We start from the raw sequence: 18,136 nt of genomic DNA, 5'->3' as shown, positions 1-18,136 counted from the left end.
GAGGAGGAGTCGCGCGAGGGTTTGCCGGATTGGGGCTCGCGGAAAAGCTGCGGGGGTGGAGCGTCCGCCTTCCTCTTTCCTCCAGTGGGCAGCGAAGAAGAAGTTTGCGAGGACCAAGGAAGGAGGTCGCTGTCGGCAGCCGCAGGTAAGATGCACGTGTGGATGCTGGATGCGGGTGTGGCTTCCTCTCTCCTCCCCCCCCCCCAACACAATTCAATCCACGTTGCAACTTTAGTGCCTGCCTTCTTTTGTGTGCCGCCGCTAGTGCAACTGAGCTTCCGGTGCCAGCGCTACTCGTGAGTAGCGGTGCATTGCCCCGACGGGAAGGCTTTGCAAAGCGGGGGGGGGGGGGTCTGCAACCTGTGGCTCTCCAGATGTTCGTGGACTACAATTCCCATCAGCCCCTGCCAGCATGGCCAATTGGCCATGCCAGCCTGCCATGGACTACAATTCCCATCAGCCCCTGCCAGCATGGCCAATTGGCCATGCCAGCCTGCCATGGACTACAATTCCCATCAACCCCTGCCAGCATGGCCAATTGGCATGCAGCTGCAAATTAAAATAATGATAATAACCAAACCTACACAGAGCCCCCAAACAGTGAAAACGCAGTCATACTTCTGGACAGATATGAAAACCACTGCCAAGGGTCAGCAGAGCTGAATAATTCAGAACCCAGTTCGAATTCTGCCCCTGCTCCAAATTCACTGGGCCTCTTTTAGCACGGCAAACCATACTCTTTCTGGGCTTCTTCGTATAAGATTACTGGCCTATTTTACAGGTCATTGCAAGGACTACAACAGAATATTCATAAATCAGCATCATCGATTTTATTTTTATTATTATTATTTATTAAATTGGATAAACCGCCCACCCCCGAAGGGCTCTGGGCGGTGTACAGCAAAACCACAACTAAAACAATGTGCACAATAAATAAGTGATAAATAGTTAAAATCCATAACTCAGAAAAATACGTAACTCAGAATTTTAAGGGGGCCTTTGGAACTATTGGCAACGAAGTCCAACCCAAGCGAGAAACATCCCGCGTGCTGGCAGGGGCTGATGGGAACTGTAGTCCATGAACATCTGGAGAGCCGCAGGTTGCAGACCCTTAAATCAATAAGACCTTAGGCACGTCGTATGTAGAGACATTACATTTCAGCCATCAGGTTCAAATACTGGAATGTTAAGACTATCCAATAGAACTACATAGAATTTAAAAATACAAAGCTTATAAAAAAAACATACGACTGCGTTCTTTAAACAATTAAATCGGACTCGTTAAAATCAGATCAATGAGAAAGCTGTCCTCTTTCATTGACCACTTCAGCTAAAAAAAAGAGGCAACTTTGTTAGTTATCTCAGGAGAACGATAATTCAGTAGATGGGACGCCACATGGACCATCGACAATGCGGTTTTTTTGCTTTGAGAAGTGGAAGTTAAAGGGATGTTACGTGGAGTAGAACGAAGTTGACCATCCAGAAGAACGTGCTGGATCGGGTCCGCTGAATTTACAGAACATGAACAGGCTCTCTAAAGCCGGAGTGTCTTGAAATCTTCCTGCCATGACTTTAGAGTGCCCCCTTACTGCTCTTTACTGTTCCTTGTTTTGGGGCTGTTACATCAGGGTCCCCTCATATTAAGGGGCCCGCCGTCCCCCCTTTTGGGGGGTAGGTTTTAAATTGGGGTTTTGGACGCCCTGTCTATTTATGTATTAACTGTTTTCGCTGTTTTTATGAGTTTTAAGTTATTTTATTGATGATATGGGATGGAGCCTATGTATTTATATTTTATGTATGACTTGCTCCTGCCTGATGTTGAATTGTGTTGTTCACTGCCCAGAGCCCTTTGGGGATCGGGCGGTATAAAAATTGAAGCAATAAATAAATAAATAAATAAATAAATAAAATAGAGGGAAAGCCGTTCGCCCTGGCAAGCGTGAAAACTCTACAGTGTGAAGGGTTATCGAGATTGTAAAAGTATCGTGCCATCTTAGGGTGGTATATATAGCAAGACCATCGGCCGTAGTGGATTGCACATGGCCGGAGGCCTTCCCTTGGCAAATGCGCATGAAAAGCACATAAAATAAAGCAGGGCGATGCACGGGATACACACGGAAGGCTGGTGGCTTTCTTTGGGAGCTCAAGTTTTCCTGTCTGCTGGGGCAAAGGGTGCCATTAGCCTATAACAGACACAAGAGTCAGTATCAGATAACAAGAAAGCTGGTTGGGCAGGTTTAGAAAGAGAATATGCACAGGGAATTAACTATATAAAGATATACTTGTGTGTTTGTGTGTTGTTAATGGGCTGTGCTGGTGATGGGTGGGTGGGGGGTGTTCTTTCCCCATATCTTGTGTTATCTCCTCCCTTGCCTTTCTGGATATTTGGCTCATTTGAAGTTACAGCTGTCAGAGTTTCTAGGAGAGGGAATCGTGTCTCAGGGCTGGGATCTCAAGTCTATCATGTGTCAGACTGAGGACTTTATTGCGTCTGTGTGCTGTGTGGGGCAGCCTGCCAACCCTTTCCTGGGAATAGGGAAAAATGATTTTGCTCTTTTATCCCTTATTCGTGCATTCCGGGAATGAGACATCCTGAAAAGTCCCAAAAGCTGACTCTCCTCTTGCTCTGGATTCAGCCTTGTGTGAATGCAGTCGAGGGGTCTGCAACCTGCGGCTCTCCAGATGTGCATGGACTACAATTCCCATCAGCCCCTGCCAGCATGCGGGGCGTTTCTCGCTTGGGCTGGACTTTATTGCCGATAGTTCCAAAGGCCCCCTTAAAATGGATGATGCTGATTTATGAATATTCTGTTGTGGTCCTTGCAATGACCTGTAAAATAGGCCAGTAATCTTATACGAAGAAGCCGTGGAAGAGTATGGTTTGCCGTGCTAAAAGAGGCCCAGTGAATTTGGAGCAGGGGCAGAATTCGAACTGGGTGCTGAATTATTCAGCTCTGCTGACCCTTGGCAGTGGCTTTCATATCTGTCCAGAAGTTTCCCACTTCCCTGAAACTTATGACTGCGTTTTCACCGTTTGGGGGCTCTGTGTAGGTTTGTTTATTATCGTTATTTTAATGTTCAGCTGCACGATTCGTTGTTTGACGTGCTGGGGTTATTTGCCTTGAGCAAACGACAGAGTTTGAGGTGTAAACATCCCAAATAAATTAACAGTACAGTCCTAAAGTGAGACTTAATCAGTTAGCTTAGACTGGAGTAGTTCTCCATAGAACTGCGCTGCAAACTGTGTTTTTACAAATATGAGAACCGAGGGCAAATTCTGCTGCAAAGTATACTCGCCAAGTCGTGAATCTGGAGTCTGTGTGGGATGGGGGCTGGCTCATCAATATGTTTTCCCCCCTAGCTCGAAGTTTGTTTATTAGATTCCAAGCCTTTCCGGTGAGGGACCATTAAGAAGAAGAAGAGTTGGATTTATATCCCCCTATCTCTCCTGTAAGGAGACTCAAAGGGGCTTACAAACTCCTCTCCCTTCCCCTCTTACAGCAAACACCCCGTGAGGGAGGTGGGGCTGAGAGAGCTCCGAAGAACTGTGATTAGAGTACACATGCAGCAGTGGCGTAGGAGGTTATCTAATCTGGAGGAACCGGGTTTGATTCCCAGCTCTGCCGCCTGAGCTGTGGAGGCTTCTCTGGGGAATTCAGATTAGCCTGTACACTCCCACACACGCCAGCTGGGTGACCTTGGGCTAGTCACAGCTTCTCGGAGCTCTCTCAGCCCCACCTCCCTCACAGGGTGTTTGTGAGCACCTGGACTGTTAAGGCATTTGCAATCTCAGATCAAAGAGGATCAAGATTGGTAGCCAGAGATCGACTTCTCCTCCATAAATCTGTTCAAGCCCCTTTTAACTCTATCCAGGTGAGTGGCCATCACCACCTCCTGTGGCAGCATATTCCAAACACCAATCACACGTTGCGTGAAGAAGTGTTTCCTTTTATTAGTCCTAATTCTTCCCCCCAGCATTTTCAATGGAAGCCCCCTGGTTCTAGCATTGTGAGAAAGAGAGAAAAATTTCTCTCTGTCGACATTTTCTACCCCATGCATAATTTTATAGACTTCAATCACATGCATAATTTTATAGACCAATCACACACACACACACACACACACACACACACCCCACCCACCCACCCATAGTGTGGAAATGTGAACTGTTGGCTGATATTCAGTGGGGAAATCCCGGATAGTTTTCCAGTTAGAAACATACAAGGAATTTCCTGCTAGAGGAAATTCATTTCTGAAAAGCTGTCTATTTCCGAGAACTATTGGGGAATCAGAAATCTGATTCTTCCAAATGGCATCTTGTCGCAAGATGATTCCTCCCTGCCTCTTGCTCTGGATTAAAAAAAACTAGAAACTGCCAATAATCAGAAGACATATGTGTTTTGTGTGAATCTTTCTGCTTGCCATTGTTATTTTTTATTTACTGAATTTGTGCCTTGATTTTCTCCCTAGTGGGGATCCAAAACACTTTACATAGTTCCATTTTACGCCTCAAAATCATCCTGTGAGATGAATTAGGTCAGTGATGGTAAACCAGTGTCACACGTGTCAAAGGTGACATGCCACAACGTTTTGGTTGACACCCCGGTGTTCGCCAATACCTGACAACAATGATTCTTCCTGCTTGAGTCATTTTTTTGAAATTGTGGGACATTTCTTTATGTAATACAGAGGACCACGCATGATTGGACTGTATTTTAAAAAATAAATGAATATGTAAAGAGTTGGCGGTTGCAGGCTTTCTGGGCTGTGTGGCCATGGTCTGGTAGATCTTGTTCAGTGGTGGGATCCAAAAATTTTAGTGACAGGTTCCCATGGTGGTGAGATTTAAACTGTGGCGTAGCGCCAATGGGGCTGGGCTGGGCACGACAGGGGCGTGGCCGGGCATTCCAGGGGCGGGGCACTCCTGGGCGGGGCTGTGGCAAGGACGCAGCCGCTGCGCCGGTCCTTGGGCGGGAAACAAATGCACGCAGGCGCAGGCTGCCACACATGCCAGTGCACCTCCTGCTAGACTGCTTCAAGTTCTGCGCGCTGCTGCTGAGAGGAGGGGCGTCACTAAGGCAAAAAGCACGTGGCAAAATCACCAATTAGTAACCCCCTCTCGGCAACACAAATAATTAGTAACCTGCTCTCGGGAACCTGTGAGAACCTGCTGGATCCCACCTCTGATCTTGTTCCTAACGTTTCGCCTGCATCTGTGGCTGGCATCTTCAGAGGTCTATCGCAGTACTTCTCTTTGTGATACACCTCTGAATCTGCCAGCCACAGATGCAGATGAAACGTTAGGAATAAGATCTACCAGACCGTGGCCACGCAGCCCAGAAAGCCCACCACAACCAGTTAAGTCCGGCGTGAAAACCTTTGACAATACATGTAGAGAATTGTTCCTCTTTCATCAGGGGTGGAGTGGTGACTTGCCAGCAGAGTCCAGTTGGACATTTTCCAAATTTTTGACATGCGGAGTCCAAAAGGTTCACCGTCCCTGGGTTAGGTTGGGCGGGTATGACTGGCCTACCGTCACCCAGCAGACTTTCAAGGCTCTGTGAAGAAGAAGAAGAAGAAGAAGAAGAGGAAGAGGAAGAGGAAGAGGAAGAGGAAGAGGAAGAGGAAGAAGAAGAAGAAGAAGAAGAAGAAGAAGAAGAAGAAGAAGAAGAAGAGGAGGAGGAGGAGGAGGAGTTTGGATTTATATCCCCCCTTTCTCTCCTGCGGGAGACTCAAAGGGGCTTACAATCTCCTTGCCCTTCCCCCCTCACAACAAACACCCTGTGAGGTGGGTGGGGCTGAGAGAGCTCCGAGAAGCTGTGACTAGCCCAAGGTCACCCAGCTGGCGTGTGTGGGAGTGTACAGGCTAATCCGAATTCCCCAGATAAGCCTCCACAGCTCAAGCGGCAGAGCTGGGAATCAAACCCGGTTCCTCCAGATTAGATACACGAGCTCTTAACCTCCTACGCCACTGCTGCTCCTGTGGGGTTTCATACCCGGATCTCCTTGAGTCTAATCTAGCCATGACACCGCGTCGGCTGCATTGTTGATCCGAAGAGGAATTCCAGCTGGCACCAAAAGTGGAACTTGGCATCAGCCGCGTGGTTCAGTTTTTCAAGTGCAGTAGTGTGGTTTCCCTAAAAGGAAATAACGCAACTCCAAAGCGTTACTCAGCGCAGAGGGAGCATGTTAATCAGCAGGCCAAGAAACTTCGGTTTTGTGAGCGCGAGGGGACGAAGCAGCTGGGAGCTTGGAGGCTACCCCACGCCGGCCCCCTTCCATCCCAGTGAGGTGGCTTCCCTTGAAACACGTTCTTCCTCTCCTGCTTCCAGAATCTTGCCACTAGATCTGCGCACCTCTGGCAGGGGAAAGAGGTGAATTTGTGCTCCCAGAAGGCCTTCTCGCTGGGATTTGACGCGGGAGACTTCATCCACTACGGGGGTCCTGCATTTTGGGGAGGGGAAACAGGCAAGGTAGGTTTGAATTCGTGAAATCCACTGCTGGACTAGAGCGTTTTGTGACTGTGGCTTAGGGCAAGGGGGAACTTTGAATGCGCAGGGTTTAATTTCCAGTTAAAAGGGGTTTGAATGTTGGGGAAATGCTCTACGTAAGACCAGGGGCGTAATGAGGCAAACTGTAGCCCTGGGCAAAACCTGAGTAGGATGCCCCCCCCTTATGGGACCCCCCAAGTTTGGTGCAGTTTGGTTTAGGGGGTCCAAAGTTATGGACCCTCAAAAGGGGTGCCCCATCCCCCATTCTTTGCTAAGGAGATGGGGGCTACCCTTTTGAGGGTCCAATAACTTTGGACCCCCTGAACCAAACTGCACCAGACTTGGGGGGTGACATCATGACAGTCTCCAGATGATACCCTGAAATTTTGGTGCTGATATGTCCAAAAATGCACCCCCTGCAGGAACATCCCAGAAATTTGCCCAAGAATCTTTGTTCTGCATTGAGTTTTCTGCATTGCTGTCAATGGGGGTTGCAGGCTGGGGTGGGGGGGGGCACATTTCTGAAGGCACAGTCTCAAAACTTTCATGGTCTCATCAGGAGACTTCTGTAATGATACCCCCCAGGTTTGGTGTAGTTTGGTTCAGGGGGGCCAAAGTTATGTACCCTCAAAACTGTAGCCCCCATCTCCTATTAGCTCCCATTGGAAACAATGGGGGATGGGGGCACCCCCTTTTGGAGTCCATAACTTTGGACTCCCTGAACCAAACCTCACCAAACTTGGGGGGTAGCATAAGGACAGTCTCCTGATGATACTGCTGCTAGCCTAAAAACTGCGCCCCCTGCAGGCCAAAAATGGAAAACCACTAAAAATACCCAAAAACGAACCCTGCATTTTGATGCCCCCCACAAGGTGATGCCCTGGGCAGCTGCCCACCTTGCCCAATGGGCATTACGCCCCTGCTTAAGACCCCGGAGCGCCCCTGCCAGTCTGAGCAGAAAATACTAATCTAGCTTGACCAAAGGGCCATCAGGCACGCTGCAAAAGGTAGCTTCATGTTCTGTTTTGCACATAGCACAGGAAGAGAACCTCTCTCCTCTGTTCTGGTGCCCAGACAAGTGCATGGTTTTTATAATGTCACGTGTAATACCGGCATCTCCTTTTGTAAGGAAAAAGGGTCTTGCCGCATTCCTGGCTCCGCACTGAACTGCGTCCAGCGGCGCATCCTGCTCCAAATTCATTCTGCCAGTCTTCTACCTTGTCTGGTAACTAAGAACCTCCACATGCCGAGGCAGTGTACCTCTGAATGCTAGTTTTATTGGGAAGTTCCAAGAAGCAGTGGGCTGATTTTTTTTTTTTTGGGAAAATGCCATTTGTGCTTCAACTGCTGCATTCGTTAACTGGCACATTCTATCCAATTTGGGAGTTTAAAAATTATGTTGCAAAATTGTATGTTAAAGGAGGCTGCCCCACCGCATCTCTGCATGCTTTGTGTTCTGGTCTTGGCTCCTTTGCAAGTGGTTTGCACGTTGAGTCTCTGTATAGATCTTGACTGAGTTGTTCAGTGTCCCATAACAGAGTTTCTCTGAAGCATTCCCTGATCTTGGAAGAGGTTGTGTGTTGTTGCTTTGTGTGAGTTGCACACCCAGATGAAAGTCTTCGAGAATCACAGGTGGGGTGGGGGAATTCTTTCGTACTTCCCCCTCCTCTTCCTCTTCCTTCTTCTCCTTTTCTTTATAAGTATTTAACAGCCACACAACCACTCCAACAGAGGTTATACAGCGGGGTTCTTGAGGGCTGGGTTTTCAAATTAGATCTTAAGACCATAAGAAAGAGCCTGCTGGATCAGACCAGAGTCCATCTAGTCCAGCACTCTGCTACTCGCGGTGGCCCACCAGATGCCTTTGGGAGCTCACATGCAGGAGGTGAAAGCAATGGCCTTCTGCGGCTGTTGCTCCCGAGCACCTGGTCTGCTAAGGCCTTTGCAATCTCAGATCAAGGAGGATCAAGATTGGTAGCCAGAGATCGACTTCTCCTCCATAAATCTGTCCAAGCCCTTTTTAAAGCTATCCAGGTTAGTGGCCATCACCACCTCCTGTGGCAGCATATTCCAAACACCAATCACACATTGTGTGAAGAAGTGTTTCCTTTTATTAGTCCGAATTCTTCCCCCCAGGATCTTCAATGTCTGCCCCCTGGTTCTAGTATTCTGGTCGCCACAGCTCAAAAAGGATATTGAAGAGATAGAAAAAGTGCAGAGAAGGGCAACGAGGATGATTGAGGGACTGGAGCACCTTCCTTATGAGGAGAGGCTGCAGTGTTTGGGACTCTTTAGTTTGGAGAGGAGACGTCTGAGGGGGGATATGTTTGAAGCCTATAAAATTATGCAAGGGGTAAAAAATGTTAACAGAGAGAATTTTTTCTCTCTTTCACACAATACTAGAACCAGGGGGCATTCATTGAAAATGCTGGGGGGAAGAATTAGGACTAATAAAAGGAAACACTTCTTCACGCAACGTGTGATTGGTGTTTGGAATATGCTGCCACAGGAGGTGGTGATGGCCACTAACCTGGATAGCTTTAAAAGGGGCTTGGACAGATTTATGGAGGAGAAGTCGATTTATGGCTACCAATCTTGATCCTCTTTGATCTGAGATTGCAAATGCCTTAACAGTCCAGGTGCTCGGGAGCAACAGCCGCAGAAGGCCATTGCTTTCACCTCCTGCATGTGAGCTCCCAAAGGCACCTGGTGGGCCACTGCGAGTAGCAGAGAGCTGGACTAGATGGACTCTGGTCTGATCCAGCTGGCTTGTTCTTATGTTCTTATAGTATTCTGTATGTATTGCTCCTTTCCAGTGGTTGGGTAGATCTTGCTACGCTTCTGCTTTCTTGCAAGAAACAAAATTCTGTTCACCGGATGTGGTTAGATCAGGCTGTGACTCGGCTCTTAGTAAAGGGGGTGGGGGAGGCTGTTGGTTCTCAGTTCTTCTGTCAGGGTCTTTCCTTTGCTGCTGTCCACAACTTCCTTAACAACGCATCAGTCTAGGCTGCAAAACACTGTTCTGATCAACACTGGGTTTTGTTTTCAATGTGTTGAAAGGCGGATGGATACATCTGCAGTTTTGGAGGATGATAGCAGAGTGGAGGCAGTATATATTTGAGTTCAAGTTGCAGGCCATCGTGGGAGAGAGCTGCTATTTTTGACAGGACTGGATCTATATTTTTTTTTCAAGGGGTGCAAAGGTACAAAAATGACGCCCCAATATATTATATCCATATTTCTAAAATACAGACACATATAATCAGTGTCTATAATCAACAGCTCTTTTAAATGATAGCATTCGTTATGTTGACCTCTATGAGCAATTACAATTTTACATTATTTTAATCTATCTAGAACAGTGATGGCGAACCTTTTCGAGACCAAGTGCCCAAATTGCAACCCAAAACCCACTTATTTACCGCAAAGTGCCAACACGGCAATTTAACCTGAATACTGAGGTTTTAGTTTAGAAAAAACGGTTGGCTCGGAGGCGTGCGTTACTCGGGAGTAAGCTTGGTGGTAGTCGGTGGCTTTGTTTTGAAGCAACCGTGCAACTCTCCCAACGGGTGAATCACGACCCTAGGAGGGTTTACTCAGAAGCAAGCCCCATTGCCAGCAACCGAGCTTACTCCCAGGTAAAGGATCACGCTTTAGTTCTTTGCATGAAAATCAGTGGGGTTTAACAGCGCTTAATAGGGTTACTACACTGCTTCCCCAGAACTAGGTCTTAGGTTTAATGCTAAATCGAGCCCAGCAGCCCAGGCCAGCCTAGATGTGGGGGGGGGGGACGACTGTTTGCACGTGCCCACAGAGAGGGCTCTGAGTGCCACCTCTGGCACCCGTGCCATAGGTTCGCCACCACTGATCTATAACGTTTGAATATTTCTTCCACCCCTCTGCACACATAAAAACCCAACCTAAAGAGAAAGTTTTTCAGCCTAGACTTATCCAGGACAGTTTTAAAAATACAACACACATAATTTTGACAAGGGGGATGCTAAGCACGCCTTGTGTTCCTTCGCAGCCTGATAAAGGCACAGCCCAAGGGAAGCGTTGTTTGGAAATTATGCCGCTAGAACAGTGGTGGCAAACCTATGGCACGGGTGCCAGAGGTGGCACTCAGAGCCCTCTCTGTGGGCACGCGCAAACAGAGTTTGTCATGTGACAATAGTGCAATTATTTCAGGGAGATTATTAGCACTAAACCTAAGACCTAGTTTTGGGGAAGCAGTGTAGGTAACCCTGTTAAGTTCTGTTAAACCCCACTGATTTTCATGGGAAGAACGAAAGCGTGATCCTTTACCCGGGAGTAAGCTCGGTTGCTGGCAATGGGGCTTGCTTCTGAGTAACCCCTCCTAGGGTCGTGATTCACCCGTTCGAAGCATTGCATGGTTGCTTCAAAGCAAAGCCACTGACTACCACCAAGCTTACTCCTGAGTAACGCGTGCCTTGGAGCCAACCATTTTTTCTATACTAAAACCTCAGTATTCAGGTTAAATTGCCATGTTGGCACTTTGTGATGAATAAGTGGGTTTGGAGTTGCAGTTTGGGCACTCGGTCTCGAAAAGGTTTGCCATCACTGTGCTAGAAGCTAAAATAACTAAACTGTCCATGCAAAGGCATTACAATATTGGATGTTTTATTTTCAGCATGGGATTATGTCAAACGGTAGCCCAGATTTTGTGAATTGGTAGCTCAGATTTTACCATCCCACCGTGGGACTGAGGATATGTAACTTTCTTTCTCTCTCTCTCTCTCTCTTGCATAGCAGATTGCCAGATGTCAAGAGAACTGGAGGCATTTGGAGGAACCTTTTAAAATAAAATTGAAAGGGGACTGTTAGGGCAGCTACCCACTGGAAATTGTTTGGCTGTGCTCGCAAGCCTTTTGCTATCGAGAACTTGTCGGGAGCGGGGGGAAGACTTGGGGAGAATGGCCAATCCGTTGAAGCAGGTTTTTAACAAAGACAGAACCTTCCGCCCCAAGCGGAAATTCGAACCCGGGACTCAGCGGTTTGAACTCCACAAAAAGGCGCAGGCGTCGCTCAATGCTGGGCTGGATTTGAAACTGGTGGTCCAGTTGCCTCCCGGTGAGGATCTTCACGACTGGGTGGCGGTTCATGTGGTAGACTTCTTCAACCGGGTCAACCTCATCTACGGGACCATCAACGATTGCTGTACAGAAAAGTCGTGTCCGGTCATGTCGGGGGGCCCGAAGTACGAATACCGTTGGCAGGATGAAAAGTACCGCAAGCCCACTGCTCTTTCCGCTCCCCAGTACATGAATCTCCTCATGGATTGGATTGAGGTACAGATAAACAATGAGGATCTCTTCCCCACAAATATTGGTGAGTTCCCTTCTGGCAGCCTGCTTGCAACCAAATTAGACAGTTCATTATTATTATTATTATCATCATCATCATCATCATCATCACCTTTAATGGCATAAAATAGTTAAATACAACACTTTAAAATCAGCTGAACGAACACTGTTATTCTGTTAATCTTATAGCTAAGGCAAGAAATTTATTTATTTATATTTATTTATTATTTAGATTTTTATACCGCCCAATCCCCAGGGGGGCTCCGGGCGGTGTACAACATAAAATCAACACAATACTAGATTGGGGAGCAAACCATACAAGTACACAATAACAAATTACATAGGCTCCATCCATTTAAATAATCATTAAAGCTTACTAAAATTCCATTAAAACAGCGGTTAATACGATAAAAGTTTTCTGGTAAACCCATTTTTAAACCCTCCCCCCAAAAGGGGGGAACGGCTGGACCCCCCCATAGGAGGGTTACCCAGATGTAGAAGGGCAGAAAGGGGGCACCATACTCAGTGGTTGGTCACTCCAAAGGCCCGGTGGAACAACTCAGTCTTGCAGGCCCTGCGGAATTTACCAAGATCCCGCAGGGCCTGGACAGCTGGAGGAAGAGTGTTCCACCAGGCCGGGGCCATGGCCGTAAAGGCCCTGGTCTGCATGGAGGCCAGCCACATCATTGAGGGGCCGGGGACCACCCCCTGTATTAGCTCCTGTATTAGCAACAGTTGGGTTAAAATCGGCAAATGAGGAGATCACAATTCTCTCATCTGATGAGGCACTATATGAGTTTATCAGAAGTTGAATTAAAGTTTACCGAATGCTTGCATAAAAGCACACGCAGAACAGTTTCTATCTCCTTCAAGGAATGAGGACGGAGTTTGTCTTTAAGTGGGATTTTGTTAAATCTTCACTGGAGGAGAGCGGAAGAAGAAGAGTTTGTCTTTATATACCCCCTTTCTCTCCTGTAGGAGACTCAAAGGGGTTGACAATCTCCTTGCCCTTCCCCCCTCACAACAAACACCCTGTGAGGTGGGTGGGGCTGAGAGAGCTCTGAGAAGCTGTGACTAGCCCCAGGTCACCCAGCTGGCGTGTGTGGGAGTGTACAGGCTAGTCTGAATTCCCCAGATAAGCCTCCACAGCTCAGGCGGCAGAGCTGGGAATCAAACCCGGTTCCTCCAGATTAGATATATGAGCTCTTAACCTCCTACGCCACTGCTGCTCTCGTAACGTGTTCAGTCTGAATTCACCTGGGGAATTCGGATTAGCCTCTGCACTCCCACACATGCCAGCTGGGTGACCGTAGGCTAGTGACTAGTCACAGTTCTTCTGAGCTCTCTCAGCCCCACCTACCTCACAGGGTGTTTGTTGTGAGGGGGGAAGGGCAAGGAGATTGTAAGCCCCTCTGAGTCTCCTACAGGAGAGAAAGGGGGGATATAAATCCAAACTCTTCTTCTTCTTCTTCTTCCTTCTCTGCCAGTCCTCCCATCTCAGTGGCCCTGTCCACAAGTGAATAGGTCCCGAACGAAGCTAGTGAGATGTCGTCCACATGACTTAGGGCAGTCAGCCATCTTGCTGTTGTGCAGTGTGCGAATTGAAGCTTCCGAACAGTTTCCAAGGGTAGGAACTTATAGCACGGGACATTAGTCCAGCTTGTATGCCAGGGGTTTCCAGACTTTTTGAGTCTGTGGGCGCCTTTGGAATTCTGACAAAGAGTGGTGGGCACAACCACGAAATAGCAGCTGCAGGGGCAGACACACACACACACACATGAGGAAGCTCAAAAGCAGAGGAGAACAGGGGTAATTTAAAAAATACTTTGGGAACGAGGAATCAGGGAGAACAAAACCAACCCTGCAATGGCAGCCACTACTGAAACAAATGTAGTTTTAATATGTTCGTCCAATCAGAAGCCTCTTTGAGCAAGTGCCCAGCCTGACCCGCCCACTTTCTGAAAACACTTGGTGAGTGCCCAGAAAGGTGTCGCTGGATATCATAGTGCCCATGGGTGCTGTGTTGGAAACCCTTGCAGTATGTGTTCAGATTGTGGAGAACGGCCAGATCTTGCCAAACGGAATGACCACAGCCGATGCACCGACCGAAGCTGGAGAAAGTGACATGTTGGGGCATGTTGTCTCTTCAGTCTGCTCAAAAGTTTCCTGGGGATTCCCAAATGTTTTCCGGGGGACGCGGGCAAGGGGACTCCCTTGCTTAGCTCTGGCAGGGGTCTGCAACCTGCGGCTCTCCAGATGTTCATGGACTACAAATCCCATCAGCCCCTGCCAGCATGGCCAATTGGGAATTGTAGTCCATGAACATAGGAGAGCCGCAGGTTGCAGACCCCTGCGTCTGCTGTCTCCATCGAACCCTGGGGGTTGGAGATTTTCTAGCTGTCCCAATCCATCCCTGCAGTAGACGTCATAAGCGCTTGTACGAATCTCTGCTGCGAGTAGCAGAGTGCTGGACTAGATGGACTCTGGTCTGATCCAACAGGCTAGTTCTTACGTTCTTATGTTCTTATCCTTTGCAGGGACTCCGTTTCCGAAAAATTTCCTCCAGGTGGTCAAGAAGATTCTCTCTCGGCTCTTCCGGGTTTTCGTCCATGTCTACATTCACCATTTCGACCGGATCGCCCAGATGGGCTCGGAGGCCCACGTGAACACCTGTTACAAGCACTTCTACTATTTCGTGAAAGAGTTCAGTCTCATAGATACCAAGGAGTTGGAACCACTGGTGAGTGGGAGCCGTGGCTGCGGATCGTGGCGTCCTGTTATCTTGCGCCGAATCCCTGTTGCTTGTGTGTGTTTGATTAAAGAACGCCAGAATTTTAACGTAGGAAACAATGTACGGGTAGATCAGTATATGAGAGCCAGCGGGGTGTAGTGGTTAAGAGCAGGTGGATTCTAATCTGGAGAACCGGGTTTGATTCCCCACTCCTCCACCTGAGTGGCAGAGGCTTATCTGGTGAACCAGATGTGTTTCCCCACTCCTACATTCCTGCTGGGTGACCTTGGGCTAGTCACAGTTCTTCGGAACTCTCTCAGCCCCACCTGCCCCACAAGGTGTCTGTTGTGCAATGGGGAAAGGAAAGGGGTTTGTAAGCCACCTTGAGTCACCTTCCAGGAGAAAAAGGTGGGGTATAAATCCAAACTCCTCCTCCTCCTCCTCCTCCTCCTCCTCCTCCTCCTCCTCCTCCTCCTTCTTCTTCTTCTTCTTCTTCTTCTTCTTCTTCTTCTTCTTCCTCCTCCTTCTTCTCCTTCTTCTTCCTCCTTTTTCCTCCTTCTTCTTCTTCTTCATTAATTTTCAAGTGTTAATTGTTTTAGGTATTTTAGTACTGAACTGATGAGAAATTTCCACTTGATATTTAATGTAAATTGCTTTGTAACATTTATTTGGCGTGATTTTTTATCCTTTTTCATTTTTACTGTGTTCTGGTCAATGACTGTACAAATAAATAGCTGGTAGGCTAACAGGAAAATTGCCCTATCAAATCAGACGTCCATCTGATTCCACATCCTCTTTTTTGGCTGTGTGGCTTCCAGAAGCCTACCAGCAAGGTGTGTTTCTTAAGATCTGGTCTTTGGGGGTAGACTGTCTCTGAACATGAAGGTTCGATTTAGTATAGCTAATAGAGCTTGTCCTTCATTGACCTGTATAAAGCAATCTGAGCCAGCCTTTGTGAATTTGTGATCGCCTTCACAAAGAAACAGGGACAAAAGAACCCAAAAAAGCGATCTTAATTGGGAGAAGGGGCACATTTTTTAAAAATCAGTTTACCGTTCCGAACCAATTTACCATCACAACTTGGACAGGCATTTCTGTCCTCCTCTGTCCAAGCCTTCATTAGGGGTTGGCTTTGATCCAGACTAAATTTTCCAGCAGCAGAGATGAACAATGTATTGTCGAAGGCTTTCACGGCCGGAATCACTGGGGTGCTGTGTGGTTTCCGGGCTGTATGGCCGTGTTCTAGCAGCATTCTCTCCTGACGTTCCGCCTGCATCTGTGGTTGGCCTCTTCAGAGGATCTGACAGTAGGAGTGGAAAGCAAGTGGAGTATATATACTGTGAGGTCAAAAAGTGAGGCCCTCTGAATAGAGTAGCCTGGTATGTGAGTCACAAGTGACCTTACTGTCTTAATTGTTACTCCCAGGCTACAGACTTCTTTGTAACTCACATGCCAGGCTACTCTATTCAGAGGGCCTCCCCTTTTGACCTCACAGTATATATACTCATAAGAACATAAGAACATAAGAACCAGCCTGCTGGATCAGACCAGAGTCCATCTAGTCCAGCACTCTGCTACTCGCAGTGGCCCACCAGGTGCCTTTGGGAGCTCACGTGCAGGATGTGAAAGCAATGGCCTTCTGCTGCTGCTGCTCCTGAGCATCTGGTCTGCTAAGGCCTTTGCAATCTCAGATCAAGGAGGATCAAGATTGGTAGCCATAGATCGACTTCTCCTCCATAAATCTGTCCAAGCCCTTTTTAAAGCTATCCAGGTGAGTGGCCATCACCACCTCCTGTGGCAGCATATTCCAAACACCAGTCACACGTTGCGTGAAGAAGTGTTTCCTTTTATTAGTCCTAATTCTTCCCCCCAGCATTTTCAATGAATGCCCCCTGGTTCTAGTATTGTGAGAAAGAGAGAAAAATTTCTCTCTGTCAACATTTTCTACCCCATGCATAATTTTATAGACTTCAATCATATCCCCCCTCAGCCGTCTCCTCTCCAAACTAAAGAGTCCACTTGCTTTCCACTCCTACTATCAGATCCTCTGAAGATGCCAGCCACAGATGCAGGCGGAATGTCAGGAGAGAATGCTGCTAGAACACGGCCAGACAGCCCAGAAACCACACAGCGCCCCAGAAATGAACAAGTCGACCGGTTTCCTCAAAGTGCCTGGAAAATGGCGCAGCCCTGTTCTAGTTCCACACCACCAACACTTTAAAATAATGCTTGGCCTTGTACTTAAAAATCCCCCCACTACTTACTAATACATTTTTGCCCTCTCTTTGACAGAAGGAAATGACTTCAAGGATGTGCCACTGACATTCCAGGACATTTTACCGCTATCCCATGAGCCATTCCTGCCGTTCATCTCTCTTGGGACTGTGGAGCTGCCTTCGACTAGAGACAGCCATAGTGATCGTAGAAGTATTTCTTTTTTTAAAAAACAAACAAACAAGAAAATAATATATATTTTTAAAAACAAGCTTTTTAGTACTCTCTGTGGAAATAGTTTAAGAAATGTTACATTTTTTAAAAAAACAAAAGAATAGTCATTTTTTTTGCCACTGGATGGGATTTCAACTTTTTAAAAAATTGTGTTGAAATAGAATGTGTGAAGGTCACGATTGCTTTCATTTTTTTCTGGGGTGGGGTGGGGGTTGGGTCCCAGAGTGTATTGCATTGTTGATTCTTCTGGGATTCTGCGATAAATGCTGGGGGAATGTCACACGTGGACGGTTTTTAAAGCAACTTGGAATTCGTTTTGTGCCACCAGCTGGAAATGTATATAATTTTTAATAATAAAGAGTCTCAGCACCATCTCCTGCTGACAAACTTTTGTCCCATATAAAGGTGTCCGGGTGGAGGGGTGAGAACTAAGGGTCATGGAATCATAGAGTTGGAAGAGACCCCAAGGGCCATCAAGTCCAACCCCCTGCAATGCAGGAACACACAATCTAAAGCACTCCCGACATATGCTGATCCAGCCTTTGTTTAAAAACCTCCAAAGAAGGAGACTCCACCACTCTCTGAGGCAGTGAGTCCAGAGGTGGGATCCAGCAGGTTCTCACAGGTTCCCGAGAGTAGGTTACTAATTATTTGTGTGTGCCAAGAGGGGGTTACTAATTGGTGATTTTGCCACATGATTTTTGCCTTAGTTACGCCCCTCCTCTCAGCAGTAGCGCGCAGAACTTGAAGCAGTCTAGCAGGAGGTGCACCGGCGTGCGTGGCAGCCTGCGCCTGCGTGCATTCATTTCCGGCCAAGAACTGGCGCAGCGGCTGCATCCTTGCCACAGCCCGCCCGGAATGCCCCGCCCCAGGAATGCCCTACTACGCCATCTTCAAGCAGTTCCCTGCTCCCAGCTCCCCATTGGAACCGCTATTACGCCTACAGCTTTGAATCCCACCACCATGGGGAACCTGTTACTAAAATTTTTGATCGCACTCACTGAGTGGAATCCCACTATCATCAGAAGCCCTGACGGCCGTGGTTCTTCCTAATGTTTAGGTGGAATCTCTCTTCCTTCACCTTGAATCCATTACTCCGTGTCCTAGTCTCTGAGGCAGCAGAAAACAAGCTTGCTCCCTCT

At 47.6% G+C, this 18,136-nt stretch overlaps 1 protein-coding gene across 3 annotated transcripts; it reads left to right on the top strand.

The window, feature by feature from the left end:
* Positions 1-51: 51 nt before the first annotated feature.
* MOB3A (MOB kinase activator 3A) lies at positions 52-17,366 on the top strand. Of its 3 annotated transcripts, none has more exons than XM_048497183.1 (4): positions 52-145; positions 11,265-11,840; positions 14,353-14,555; positions 16,839-17,366. In XM_048497183.1, exons 2-4 carry the CDS (start codon positions 11,426-11,428, stop codon positions 16,866-16,868), a joined length of 648 nt encoding a protein of 215 aa, XP_048353140.1. In that variant the 5' UTR covers positions 52-145; positions 11,265-11,425; the 3' UTR covers positions 16,869-17,366. The 3 variants fall into 3 exon arrangements, with proteins under 3 accessions (XP_048353140.1, XP_048353141.1, XP_048353139.1); XM_048497184.1 differs by having other exon boundaries at positions 65-145; positions 11,262-11,840; XM_048497182.1 differs by lacking the exon at positions 52-145 and adding an exon at positions 6,173-6,374.
* The last annotated feature ends 770 nt before the right edge of the window (positions 17,367-18,136 follow it).

This window comes from Sphaerodactylus townsendi, linkage group LG05, assembly GCF_021028975.2.
Source record: "Sphaerodactylus townsendi isolate TG3544 linkage group LG05, MPM_Stown_v2.3, whole genome shotgun sequence".
In the NCBI taxonomy this organism is placed as follows: Eukaryota; Metazoa; Chordata; class Lepidosauria; order Squamata; family Sphaerodactylidae; genus Sphaerodactylus; species Sphaerodactylus townsendi.
The sequence above is the reverse complement of the archived record's forward strand: the minus strand, read 5'-3'. Positions and strand labels throughout refer to the sequence as shown.

What these genes read in the sequence shown, in the direction of transcription:
- MOB3A (XM_048497183.1), top strand. Translation starts at nt 11,426, where the DNA reads ATGGCCAATCCGTTGAAGCAGGTTTTTAACAAAGACAGAACCTTCCGC. An exon ending in TCTCTTCCCCACAAATATTG is followed by an intron (nt 11,841 to 14,352) that starts GTGAGTTCCCTT and finishes TATCCTTTGCAG; the next exon opens with GGACTCCGTTTCCGAAAAAT. An exon ending in CCAAGGAGTTGGAACCACTG is followed by an intron (nt 14,556 to 16,838) that starts GTGAGTGGGAGC and finishes TCTCTTTGACAG; the next exon opens with AAGGAAATGACTTCAAGGAT.